This window comes from Mustela erminea, chromosome 10 (assembly GCF_009829155.1).
Source record: "Mustela erminea isolate mMusErm1 chromosome 10, mMusErm1.Pri, whole genome shotgun sequence".
Lineage (NCBI taxonomy): Eukaryota > Metazoa > Chordata > Mammalia > Carnivora > Mustelidae > Mustela > Mustela erminea.
The window spans coordinates 6,694,008-6,708,330 of NC_045623.1; the positions used below are offsets into that span (position 1 = coordinate 6,694,008).

Genomic DNA, 14,323 nt, shown 5'->3' on the forward strand with positions numbered 1-14,323 from the left:
CTGAATTTATCTGAAGTCTAAATACACATGTAAATATACAATTCAGAAAAAAAATAATCTTTTTTTTTTTTTTTTAAAGATACAGTGAACAACACTGCTCACTCTTGTTACCATCAAGTGGTCATCTAGCCTCTGCTCAAATAATGTCAGGGACCAGAATCGATTTAGTACCAGGTAGGTCACTTGTTAGAACGTTTTTCCCTAGGGCGCCTGGGTTGCTCGGTGGGTTAAGCCTCTGCCTTCAGCTCAGGTCATGGTCTCAGGGTCCTGGGATAGAGCCCCACATTGGACTCTCTGCTCAGCAGGGAGCCTGCTTCCCTCTCTCACTGCCTGCTGCTCTGCCTACTTGTGATCTCTCTCTCTCTCTCTCTTTCTGTCAAATAAATAAAAATCTTAAAAAATAAAAAAAGAAAGAAAAAAAGCTTTTCCCTTACACAAAGCCATAACTTGCCTCCTCCATAATGTATTCTGTCCTCCTAAGGGATTCCAAATCCATCCAGTCCCACTCCCACCAATTGCTCTTCAAATATTTGAAGGAAACCACCATATCCACCACTACCCCAGCCCCGTCTTCACTTCCTCAGACTAAAGAACCACAGATACTTTGGTGACCCCCCAAGGTGTGGTCTTCAGTCCCCTGCTGTCTCTTGATTGCACTTCTCTATCTAGTGTTGCCCACAACAGAGCACTGCTCTGTAGGAGAGGCCTCAGAAGAGCAGAAAAGAGCAAAAAGTAGAATCACTATTTGTAAATCTAGAAAGCATGTGTCAACCAACACACCCAAAGCTTCCATTTTTTAAAAACTGACACGCTGTAGATCACTTCTGTTGAACAATCAGCTGAACTCCTTCAGATCTTTTTCACACGGCCTAATTTCCTTTCTGTGTCTGTATAGTCTGCCTTCTCTTAGGAGTCAACACATATTTGGCCTCACTCCAATCTCCAAAGCTAAATCCTGGAGGTGGAGTGATATCGATTATAGAGACACCTCTGGAATACAGCCTCTCCATCCACCCTCCCACTGGCAAAAATGAAGTCTTTGTCCTAACACATTATCTTTTATCCCTGAATGGGTCTGTTTTAAAGCACACTGAGGGGAAGGACTAGGGGAAGGAGAAAACAAAATTCAGCTGGGCATCCTCAAACTCTGACCTAAAACCTCACTGCCACCGGGGTCTCAACAAAGCCTGGGCAACGAAGGGCACCGTGGTCTCTTTCTTCCTTCTTCCTTCTCCAAAGTCACTCCAACTGGAGACTCTGGAGATGAGCAATGCTGGGCTCTGCTCACTCAGGGCTTTGCCTTTTGTGTGACTGTTGGAGGATGAGGCTAAGGAAAACGTGGCAGGGTGAGGAGGAGGAATCTGATATTTTCAAGGTATCTGAAATCCTAGGTATCTCTGAAGAATGACTTACGCCAATCTCTCTCATCTGTGGAACAGCGAAAAGACAGAGAACCATTTCTACAAAAACTTCCAGGTAAGCCCCACTGGGTATTTTTACTATCAAGACTAGGTGGAAGAGAGACGCATTCAGCAAGGAAAACGCCAGAGAACAGAACATGTGCGGAAGGATCGAGAGAAGTTGGAATTAGAAGGGTATTTTTTAAAGAAGAGAAGATATCCCAGGCCCCTAGGTGAGGGGCGACCTCTCCTTAAGGGCGCGGGGGTGGGGGGCGCGGTGGGCGTATCCGGAATGCGGGGAGAAAGCAGCAGCTCACCTACCTCATCCACGTCTGCTCCATTTTCCAGGCGCTTCCCTTACTCTCAGGGCGCTCCTCACCCGGGAGTGGAAGCAGCCTGGGAAAACGAGAACCCTTGCCCACGAATCTCCAGTGCAAAGAGCGGCAGCTTTTCCCTCCCCAGCTTCTTCTTTCTGTGTTGGCGAAGAGAGGGCTCGGCTCCCTGTATTTTGAGAAGACCGATTTGACGTGGCCGAACCTCCCTCCAGCTAACGGGGCGACAGGCAACAAGGGAGGGACTGTTCTCGGTAGGAAGCGGGACGCGGAGCCCAGCTGAGAGGCGCCCGGAGCTGTTTGGGGAACTGGGGCCCGAGGCGGCCCGGCAGGGCGCGCACACACTCCCAGGCTGAGACACGACTGGCTGGCACGAGTTGCTCCGAGCCAGCTGAGCTGTCAACCGCGGGCGGAGGAGGGGCTCCCGGCAGCCAGCCCAGGTGACACGCCTCCCCGCCGCGGTGATGGTGGCGGAAGGGCAGAGGGCTCCCAGGGCGCTGGACAGAGCGCCTCTGTTCCTCCCCCGTCCCACTGAGGGCGCTGTAAAAACAGAACAAAACAAAACAAAAAACAACTAACTGTCGGTAGAATTTGGAGCGAAGATCCTCTTGTGTGCCTGCACGACCCCACCCACAGGTAAACCCGGCACCAGAGCTGGGCTCTAGGAGGGTCGGAGGTGGCAGTCCTGGCTGAAGGCAGATGCACAACACTAGATGGTCATTGGCCATGATGATATTTTCCTAGAGATCTGACACGTCAGTCTCAGAATTGATTGGGGGACAGGAACCTTCCTCGGAATGGGAAGCAGCATCCTAACGGAACCTTGCAGCCTTATTAGCAGCCTCCATCTCGGCCAGCCCCTGATTTTATACTGTTCTACCTTGAGTCTCCCAAGCACAGAGGCAGCTGGGCTCTAGCTTCAGAGGAGGGCAGAGGGGTCCTGAACTTCCCAGAACTCTAGAAAAGTTTCAAGACAGTAGCCGACAGGGCTAGAATCTCCTCCTTAATTATTCTAAGATCATGGAAAAGGGCCCTTTGATGACGGCACTGCCTGAGACTCTGTACCATCTATTTATGTGATGAGGTTTAAACAAGTCAGACATGCTATAATTAAAGGGCTTACAGCCCCAAGCCCCTTCTTAGCTCTAAAATAAAACCTTTTTATTAAGTGACATGATCACCGTTATTATTAGTGTTACCAATGACCTTTTTTAATTTGCAGAAAGCTTTATAGTGCCCACATGTGGCAATGTTGGTTTAGTTATACTTATTTCATAAATGATAGCTCAAAGTCTCTGCTAAGGCTCTGATACAGGTTATCTTCTCCATGGTGTGACCCTGGATAGTTACTCTCTAAATTTCTGAAAATAAAGCCAACAAGATGTCTCTACAGAGAACTGATTCTTTTAGGTATCCTAGGATACCTAGGACTAACTCAGGAAGGGCCCAGCATGCCTGAGAATTGGCGAAACTGTACGGAACCCATATTCCTGGAGCTGTCATTGAGCTTACTATGTTTTGATTTCCTCTAGTTATCAGCACAGAAGAGGGGTGCGGAGGGCAGTATAATAATAAAACATCTGCGGGTTCAGAGGAACCGTCTAATGGGCCCTTAATCTAGAATTCCCGAACCCAAGCACTAAGCTTGGATCTAAGGCCACACTGTTCCTGAGCTTAGCATGTTTCTAGGAAACATATTAAGGCCCAGTTTGACCTGTGACAAGGCTTACAGGCCACTTGTCTTGAAAAGAGTCTAGTACTGCAAACACAACAAGCAAAAAAGGGTGAGAAGAGTCAGATTTCCACCCTCCATACCAAAGTTGGTGCTATATTTAGTTTTGTCTCAAATCAAATTACGGGCTACTGAGTCTGGAGAGGAACTGTATTTACAGCAAGACATACACTGCATCCAAGAAGTGATAGCATTAACTGGATGAACTATGGGGTTTCAGAAGTGAGGCAAGAAAATACGGCAGTTTCTTTTACAAAGCATAGTACATTCTTTGTAAACAGTTGAAAAATACAAAAAGAAGTATATAGAAAGTAAACTACCCATAATACCCAGAGACAATCAATGTTAAACATTTGTTGAAATTTCTTTCCGGTCTCTTTAAAATGTATCTTTTAACCCAAAACACCGACTCTTTCTTACACACCCAAGAATATATTCTTGTAAAGGGATTTCATTGTTGTTTTCTGGATTATAATTATTGCAAAAGAACAAAGTTTTTGTGTTAGATTGTAAAAAAAAAAAAAATCAGCTATATATCCACTCTGCCAACACAACTTTAAATTTCTCTACACCCCATTTCCTCACTATCTGCACATATTATGTATTTATTTCTATAATTATAATTACAGCCTAGACATAAATTTATGCCCTCCTTTCTCATTATTAGATCTGTCCATGTTGTTAGAGAGTGTTTTTATTATTTACTATCCTAATATTGTATAATACTATGTAGTAATGATAAAACGATAGTTTACTTAATAATATTTTGTTACTATTAACAGTAACTATTTCTATTAGAAATAGTTACACTGTTTCTAATATTAGACTCATAAACAATGCCTCCATTATTTTATTCTTTTGAATTGTTTCCCTAGGATAACTTCTTAAGACAAAGGAATGTGAGGATAAAAGCACTTTCCAGGGATGCCTGGCTGGCTCAGTAAGTTGAGTATATGACTCTTAATCTTGGGGTCGTAAATTCAAGCCCCACATTGGGTGTAGAAATTACTTAAAAAATAAAATCTTTGGGGCTCCTGGGTGGCTCAGTTGGTTGAGCTTCTGACTCTGGGTTTTGGCTTGGGTCATGATCTCAGGGTTGTAGGACAGACTCCCCACCAACTCTCCGTGCTTGGTGGGGAGTCTGCTTAGGATTCTCTCCCTCTGCCCCTCTCCCCTGCTCTCTCTTTCCCTCTCTCTAAAATAAATAAATACATTTTTAAAAAATAAAGTAAAATCTTTAAAAAGAAAGGACTTTCAAAAAAAAAAAGAAAGAAAGGACTTTCCAAATTTATCATTTTACACAGCCTGAGTAAAACTAGGATTTATCACTTTAACTGTTCTCTTTAATATGTAAGAAATTATTTAATAGTTATATATATATATGTATCTATGCTAATCTATATGGTATATAACTAATTAAACATAATATCATTTTACTTTATATTTCTTAGAATACTAACTAGTAAAATCCTCTTTCATAGGCTTTCTTTCTTTTTTTTTAAAAGTAGGCTCCAAGCCCAGAGCAGAGCCCAACACAGTCCTCCAACTCATGACCCTGAGATCAAGACCTGAGCTGAGATCAAGAGTCAGATGCTTAATTGACTGAGCCCCCAAGAGCCCCTTTCATGGGCTTTCTTGCAAACCATTATCTCTAGTAGCTAGTCATTCTAAAATCCTGTTGTGTTGTCATTGTATTAGTCATCTTTTTGTTGCAACAATGCTGTTTAACAAAGACCTCCTAAATTTCAGTATCATACCGCAAACATCCACTCCTTACTCAAGGATCTGGACTTCAGGGATGGATTGGTTGAGCATGGGTTCAAGACTATTCCAAGTAGCTCTCATTTCAGGACCCACACTGAAGAAGCAGTGGCTACCTGGGGAACATTCTTCCCATGGTAGGTTGCAGAAGAGATAGGTTGTAGGAGAGTTGGCACAGACTCTTAATGTCTGCTCTCAGAACTGGGATCTTGCCCTTTCTGTAATATTTCATTCCCCAAAGTAAGTTACATGGCCAAATCCAAAGTCATTGGTGCAGAAAAGTGCACTCTGCCCACAGACTGCAGGAAGGTGAGTAGCTATAGAACAATAATGCAGTTTACAATCTCCCAGTCCCTGTATGCTGTGCTTTCTGGCTTTTTGTTCAACTTTTCTCCTGGTGCATGAATGGTCACTTCACCCTTCCCCACCCCATTTAAAGTTAGGTGTGGCTTTTGGTCAATGAAAGGTAACTTGTTTTGGTCACTGAAATATGAAAGGAAGTCTCAAGTGTCCACTTCTAAGCAGAATGTAAAAGTTTTAAAAACTTACACAATCAATTGTCAGTACACAATCAGCAACTGTCAGTTTCCACACTTGTATGGACCTTTGAAGATTAAGAGGTGTCAAGAAGAAGCGTTTATCCACTTGGGTCTCTGAGTGATTCTGATGATCCAAGGGTTCCTACTGGCCCAAACTGAACAAGTGGACTGACCAAGAAATACATTTTTGTTGTATTAAGTTACTGAGATTTGGAAATAATAACTGCAGTGTAGCCTTGCCTACCTTGACACATTTCTTACTTCCATTTTGAGTTACAGAAGATTATGGATCGCATAAACATGCCTCACATACTTTCTCCAGATTCTAAGAGTGCTATAGCTACTGACTCCTTTCATCTTCCCCAAAACCTGACGAGCTGGGCTCTAGTTACCTCTGTTTTGTAAATGACTAACGTGGAGCACAGGGAGATGAATATACTGCCTCCCTTCACAAAGCTGAGATGTAAAACAGCTTCACTCCAGAATGTCACACCCACCCACTCACTATGCACACTGCTCCCCTAATTCTGACACCCAGAAGTCACTGAGACTTAGGTAAGAGGACACTCTGTGTGTGACTCTTTCACTCCAGTGATCGTTGCAGTTGATGCAGCTGACTTGGTCAGTCAACAGATGTCCCCTCTGTCCCTCATCACTCCACATCCATCTCTCTAACCTTGCGGTTTTATGTCTTTGTTTTTAAATGCCCTTTCCAGACAGGGAGGAATCATTCCAAAATTAAGGATGAGAGTGTCTGTGGCACTTAAAGATGGCCAGGAATTCTTTCCTCCTTCTTCCATTGAGAGATGGGATCTAATTCTCCTCCCTTTAATCTGGGTCTGCCTTGGAGATTTACTTGACTGATAGAGTGTAGTAGTAAGAGATGTTCTGGAACTTGCAAGGTTAAGTCATTAAGAAGCCTTGTAGGTGTCCCACCTGCAGGGTCTTTTAACTGAGTTAAGATATGCCTGGGGATACCTGGGTGGCTCAGTCAATTAAGTGCCTGCCTTTGGCTCAGGTGGTGATCCCAGAGTTGTGGGATGGAGTCCTGCATTGACTGGGCTTCCTTCTCTCCCTCTGCCTGCTGCACTTCCCTTGCTTATGCTCTCTTGTTCTCTCTCTGACAAATAAATAAATAAAATTTTTTTAAAAAGAGGGAGACAAGCTGGTAAGAAGAACCCAACCAATTAGAAAATAAAAACTGAGGTCAGAATGGAAATAGATGACGTCTTCTTTCAAAACCTTGTGGAGAGAGGCCCCGAGCCTACACAGAGAAAGGGAGGTGCCTAACTGAACCTGCCACCTGGCATTTACCATAAAGGTGCCAGGCATGTGAATGAAGTGTTGGAGCTTCAAGATCAGTCCCATCATCTACTGGCCCTAATGAGCAGCCCCGACTCTGGCTATATGGAGATTTGCCCTGCTGAGTCATGCTAGGATTACTGACCCCCAAATCATGAGATATAAAAACATGATTTTCTTGTGTTAAGCCATAAGTTTTGGAGTAGTTTACTAAGGGGGAGTAGCTAACCAAGACAGTTTAGTCCCTGTAAATGGGGTATTGCTATAACAAAAACGTAAAACAAGTGGCAATGATTTTGAGACCTGGATACAGCAGAACCTAGAAAGGCCTTATGGAGACAGTGAAAGCTGGAAGGGCACTGAGGGAACTACTACGGAAACTGCAGACAGTGAAGAAAATACTAGGGGCTTAAAAAAAAAAAAATGACCTGTGTTATGTCATGGCAGAAATTTAGCCACTTTGGGGAATGTGGAAAAAAGAAAATATCCTTAATGAATGGGTGGATCTGGCCAAGGAAATTTCTAAACAGAATTTTAAAAGTGCTTAACTGGCTTTTTGTAACCACATATGACAAGGTATGGATAGAAAAAGCTGGGTTGGGATAGAAAAAGCTGGGTTAAAAATGCAGTTTTTAAGCAGACTTTAGGGGAAATATAGAGTCAGGACTTGCTATGTTCAAAAATTAAGCTGCCTCTTACCTGAATCTCTCCAGATAGCAAAAGTTTTCAAATTAACAAGTAGTTTCAGGGCAAAAAAACCAAATCCAAGATGTGACTGTTAGACCCATGGTTAGTACCTCAAAATATTTAAGGTGCCTCATGTATCATTTCAGTTACACAAAAAGGCCTGTAAGAATTTTGAGGGTGTGCCTCTCTACTAGACAAAGAAGCTTCTAAGAATCTGAAGGGCCCTTTGTCTCACAGCAGCCTCACAGATGCCCAAGGTAGAGCAGAGCTTGTTCCGGAATGAAATGTGGGCATAGCTTTTGCCTAGAGGAGTTAATTATAATTAGTACAAAAGATGCCTTCGATGTTTTTACGAAAATTGTACCAGCATGGACTGAAAGGGATTAAGACAGGACAGAATGAAACAATGTTTTTGGACCCTTAATCTGCCAACGAGAGTAAACAAGTTGAGAAAGTCACCCAACTGCAAATAAGGACTTTTTCTTATGGAAAAAGAAGAATAACTCAAAGAATTGAAACCAAAACCCCAGAAGGCAGGCCAAGAGGTCTTCAGATAAAAAGGAACCGAACTCAAGGAGCTATATACCCTAGAAACCTCATCTCCTGAACTTGATTTACATGGTAAGATTCTGGATTTCTCAGCTGCTTCAGTAAATGTTATGAAATTTGGGGGAACTTTGGGAGGGAAGGAGTTATGCATGTGGTAACATTTGTGACCAAAAGGTGCAGGACTGTGGTATATTAAGGGTAGTGGAAAATTCTTTGTTACTTCTTCCATTACAAGGTGGGATCTAATTCTCCTCCCCTTCAATCTGGGATGGTTTTAGTGAATGGCTTGACCAAGAGAACACGGTGCTAGGCCGTAAATTCTGAGGTGGGGTAATAAGTCTTCCACCTGTACCTCTTGAGATCCTGAGCAACCATGAAAGAAATCTGACTACCCTGAGGAGGGACCCCAAGGGACCCCAAGACCACCCCAAGACCAGCAGCCCCCGTGAAGGCAGCAGGCATCACGCACATTCTATGACTGAAGTAAGTGATTTTGTTCTGGGGCCCCCAGAGCAGCCTTCAGCCAAATACCACCAAGTGACCCAGTCCACACCACAAGGTACAGATAAATTGCTCAGCAGAGTCTTATTCAAATTCCCAACCCACAAAATCACAAGGTATAATAAAACAGTTGTTGTCGTAAGCCATGAAGTTCTGAAGTACCTCGTTATGCAGAAACCAAGAATTAGAGCAATGCCTTAAAATGTGCACAATAATTCTGATACATTATTCATTCATTCAAAAAAAACCAACACTGAGAACCACTGTGTGTCAGACACTCTTCTGTATATGAAGGCACCGCAGTAAAACAAACATACAAACAGAAAAGACCCTGTTTTCATGGAGTTTACAGTCTACTTGCATAGGTAAAGAATAAACGAAAAATTATCTACAATATGACAAATGGTGGTAAGTGTGATAAGGAGAAGCCAAACAATGTTAAGAGAGCATCCCAGCAAAGCAACCCTTCTTTTATAAAGGAGGAATTGGGGCCTTAGAGAGACTGACAGCCTGGTCAGAAGCAGGGTCCCAGGTATGATAAAACTGGAGTTTCATGTGAAAAATTGTCCAAGTGACTTCACAAATTCAAATCCCATTATTTGTATTATTAGTGAAACACAGCAACCTAAATGGGCAGAACTGAGGCTGGGGTGGATGTGCCTGGTTTCCCAGACCATGCAGGTAACCTGGACAGAAAACGTTGCACGTGTATGAATTAGAAGATGTGCCCTTCAGTTGCCAGGGGCAGGGATAGGGGGTGTGTGACTCTAGGACTATGTGTAGTAGGCAAAGCCACAGCTCTACCTCAGAGCATCAGGGATCGGAACCAGGAGGGCTTTATGAGATACTGGGAAACAACCCTTCGGATAAGCAGAAATACTTGTGCGCGGTAGGGGGACTTCGAGCAAGACTTCCTCTCCAGAAGGAACAGGTGCAAGTTCAGAAGTAGCTAATGCTCGTGGGACTTAATTTACTCCCACGGGCTGACAAAACTCTGGGACAATTTGGTTACTTTAGCTCACTCAATTCAACATTATTAGTTCCCCAAACATGTACAGAGCACATGTTAGGCATTGTGCTATGTGTTTAAAATCTAGCGTGGGAAATTAGGCAGGCATTGATTGAACAATAATACAAAATCAGATTGTCCAAAGTGCTATAGTAATGGTACAAAGAGAAACTTAAAGTGTGATTAATTAAATATGATTAGAAAAGGTTTCATAAGAGTGGTAGCATCTGAGTCAAGTCCTGAAGGATGCTAGTAATTCAAAACTTTATCATACATTAGGATTGCAGTGCTTTTATTTAAAAATTTAAATTTTCACTGGTATGAGCACCTGGGTGGTTAAGTCAGATAAGCGTCTGCCTTCAGCTCAGGTCATGATCTCAGGGTCCCAGGATAGAGAGTCCCTCGTCCAGCTCCCTACTCAGTGGAGATCCTGCTTCTCCCTCTCACTCTGCCCCTCCCCTGCCTCATACTTGCACATGAGTGCTCTCTCTCTCTCAAATAAATAAATTTTTTTTTTAATAAATTTTCACTGGTAGAAGAAATAGTCTCAGCCTCCCCTGACTGGCTGCTTGGGGTCCCCTTCATCTGGAAAAGCCTGTCACTGACAGGCGTCACAACTTTAGATTCCTAACTCTAGAATCAAGGAGATTTGAAAATCTCCCCTCCCCCATCAGTTTCTAGCCCTGTGATTTTGACAAGTCAAACTCTATGCTTTAACTTCCTTGTTTGTAAAATAAGGTTAATCATAATAACTACCTAATAGGGTAGTTGTGAGAACAGAGTGAGGTAATATATGACAAGTGTTTAATTCATTGCCCAGCACATTTTAAGCATCCAGTAAATCATAGCTGTTTTTCATTAATGTTTGCATACCAGGCAGGATTCCAACCCCCCATAGGAGTTGTGAATTTTAATTTCAGTTCTGCTCCAAATTGCACTCTAGGGCTAGGCCAGTGACCCAGATTTTCCATTTCTCAGCTCTCTGATTTATCGTATGAGACCAAAGCACTGACAAGGAAGTTGGATAAGTTGCTTCCTTCACTCCCTGGCTGGAGAACTAGGGGGGAAAAGTGGCTATTTCCTCCATCATGCATTCTTCCCTTTGTCTCCCAACCTTCTTCCCCTGTCTTGAGGACTGTGTGTGTGTGTGTGTGTGTGTGTGTGTTTATTCAGATCAGTCTCAGTCATTAGTTAGCCTTGTCTGTCAGCTGTAACAAAAACCACAAGGAAAGAAATTATGACCAAGCCTTCAGACAGCTGGTGGTAATTTACTCCTACAAACCCCCTCATTCTTTCAACACCCACTATTTATGTGTATCTGATGCTGGGGGAGGGGGAATCATGCAAGAACTGTGGTATGCAAATTTCTAGGAACAGTGAGGAGGAATGTGTGTGAAATTACATGGATAACTCTCCTTGCTTTAAACATAGAAACTGGGCCTTAAAAATTAAAGTGATTGATGTGAGCGTTAATAAATAAATTTTTGGAACCCGAAACAGTATTGGAATAAATTGACAAATAGCTTTGAAGGCACTTATGAAAATTGCACCGTCACTAAAACTTGAGTCATTTTCCAGCAAAGGGACAAGCACTTCCAGTCCGAGGCCAGGGAGCATGTTTCAGGAAATCCACGCCTTTCCAAAGACCCATAGAGATGATAACTAAACACAGCTCATGATCCTGGCTTAGAGCTTGGGTTAGATTCTGAATTAGAAAACATATTGCTTAGGAGAAGGCAGCCAGCCAGCTATGGTCTCTGCTTTTGTTTCTTGTATCATGCCACCTACTAGCTTGTCCTCAGATCGACCAAGATGGATTTCTCTGGATTTAAAATTCTGGCAGACACTGAAAATCCCTGGTATTTTGTTCCCTCTACAGATTGGACCTAAGGATATATAGATATTATATATAAAGTTAAAAAAATTCAGTGTTATGCTTCATATATATGTATATATATTTTCATTTATATATAAGTATATACATAGATTTGTTTATTAAGAACATAAATCAGTTTTTAAAACTTGCCATCTTGAAAAAATGTAAAAATTTTATTTTATTTATTTTTAAAGATTTTATTTATTTATTTGTCAGAAAAATAAAGAGAGAGCACAAGCAGGGGAAGCAGCAGGCAGAGGGAGAAGCAGGCTCCCTGCTGAGCAAGGAGCTCAATCCCAGAACCCTGGGATCATGACCTGAGCTGAAGGCAGACGATTAACCGACTGAGCCACCCAGGGGTCCCAAAAATGTAAAAATTTTATATATATGAAAAAGCTGCAAAAATAGTACAGTGAAGTCCTGTAAATTCTTCATTTGATTCACCAGTCACTAACATTTTGCCACATTTCTTTCCCCCTCTCTCTACACACACACACACACACACAATTATTGATGAACCATTTGAAAGTAAGATGCAGACCCCTATATTTCAGTGTGCATCGCCTAAGAATAATTAAAATCATTAAATTATTGTGATTATGTAAAAGAATACATCACCTCTCCCAGGTCCACTTTTGTCACTATTAAATAGAATCTGAATTATTTGTACTGAATTACTTAACTAATATCAGGAGCTATCCCTGGTAGATTTCTGGCTCAAATCTGCACAACTAATGGGGCTCATCAAAGTAATCACTCCCAGGACAAAGGTAAATATACAAGAAAGATAAATTCCCTCTCCTACACTTAGAATTACTGGAAGCCAATTTCTCGCCAATTTTGAACAGCTGTTTTGTCCTGTCTTCCAGCTGGCAAGGATTCATGCATACTGACAAGTAGCCTCAGAAAGACTCACATAAACAAGAAAAAATTTTAATGAGAAAAGCTCCACATGTGTGTATTCACTTTGTCTTAATTTCTATTTTAGCATATAAGAAGCCGAAATACTGAGCTGTGGATTTCAGTATCAAACATCTGGCAATCCTAGACAAAAAAATTAGCATACTTCAATAGTCTTTCACCCTCGCGAAGTCCCACACTTGCGTAGTTCAACCACTATGATTCATTTTAACTAAAATAATCTTTTATGAGATGAAAGTATCCCCATTTTAGGCTAGGTTTGTGATACAGCAACAGACACAGAAATACTAGCTGGCTCTAAAGTGGAAGTTGTGATATACAGAGAAGAATGATTGCATCCTATATTTATTGGCTTTGGTAAGTTCTCAGGAGATAGAGGGAAAAACCAAAGCCAGATGATCCTGGTGCTGATTCAAGCTTTTCTTTTCTTTCTTTTTTTTTAAATTTATTTTTTATTTATTTTCGGCATAACAGTATTCATTATTTTTTCACCACACCCAGTGCTCCATGCAAACTGTGCCCTCTATAATACCCACCACCTGGTACCCCAACCTCCCACCCACCCGCCACTTCAAACCCCTCAGATCGTTTTTTAGAGTCCAAGCTTTTCTTTTTTTTAAAGACTATTTTATTTTGTTTTAGAGAGAGATGGAGAGAGCAGGAGTGAAGGGAGGAGCAGAGAGAGAAAGGGAATCTCAAGCAGACTCCTTGCTGAACACAGAGCCCAACAGCAGGGCTTGATCCCAGGACCCTGAGATCATGACCTGAGCTGAAATCAAGAGTCAGATGTTTAACTGACTGAGTCACCCAGGTGCTCCATCAAGCTTTTGATTCAACTGTGAAGGTGTTCAAGACTGGGCCTCAGGTAAGGGGAGAAGGGCACCATCTTAGCTGTGGTGCAAAATTTGAGGGACACCAAAGATTCAGTAATCAAGATAACTGATATCTTACGGCAATATTTTTTTTAAAAGATTCTATTTATTTATTTGACAGAGAGAGATCACAAGTAGGCAGAGAGAGAGAGGAGGAAACAGGCTCCCCACCAAGCAGAGAGCCCAATGCAGGGCTTGACCCCAGGACCCTGAGATCATGACCCAAGCCGAAGGCAGAGGCCTAACCCACTGAGCCACCCAGGTGCCCATCTTATGGCAATATTTTTCAAAAACAAAATTATTGTGAAAAATCCATGATGAATGAAATATCAAAATTTTAAGTAAAGGCAGGATCTGTCTCTGCACTTGCAAGACCTGGGGAGTGAGTGCCTTACTTGCCCTTTGGTCGGGGCCCTGGTTACTCATCCCACATGGTGTGACAAAAGCCAAATTCTTAGATGCGTCTGCTGGTATTCTCTAGTGTGGCATTCTGCTGACCTTGTTGGCAAGAGCTCTCTGTGTATCATGAACTGCCACATATTAGTGGCACCTTGAAGATACCACAAGGCAATATTGACTATCCAACCTCCTCCCAAACTCCTTCCCAAGCAGCTGCAAGGCTCAAAGGCAAGTTACTGTGATTTATAGGGCACTGGGAAGATGCTGAAGAGGGTGGGAAGGGGAGATGGTGGGAGAGGGTAAAAAGAACAATTTATCTTACAAATTGCTGCTAAGGCAATTACACGAGAATGCAAATTTCAAGAACCTGGCCTTTGAAGAAAACCCTGAGCCCGAACTCTCAGTTTGTAGCACCTATCCATTCAACTCAAAGGTGAAATCCA

The 14,323-nt window shown here is 42.4% G+C and overlaps 1 protein-coding gene across 8 annotated transcripts in view; it reads right to left on the minus strand.

The window, feature by feature from the left end:
• PDE4DIP (phosphodiesterase 4D interacting protein) overlaps nt 1-14,323 on the minus strand; it is a 217,967-nt gene that overhangs the window by 183,806 nt on the left and 19,838 nt on the right. Inside the window, exon 1 of one of the 8 annotated variants that reach the window (XM_032361291.1) lies at nt 1,722-2,124. The exons of the other annotated variants lie outside the window; for them this stretch is intronic. Coding sequence (XP_032217182.1) covers nt 1,722-1,741 — 20 coding nt within the window. The 5' untranslated portion in view covers nt 1,742-2,124. Of the gene's footprint in view, nt 1-1,721; nt 2,125-14,323 lie in introns of those variants that run through there. 8 annotated transcript variants of the gene reach the window in all.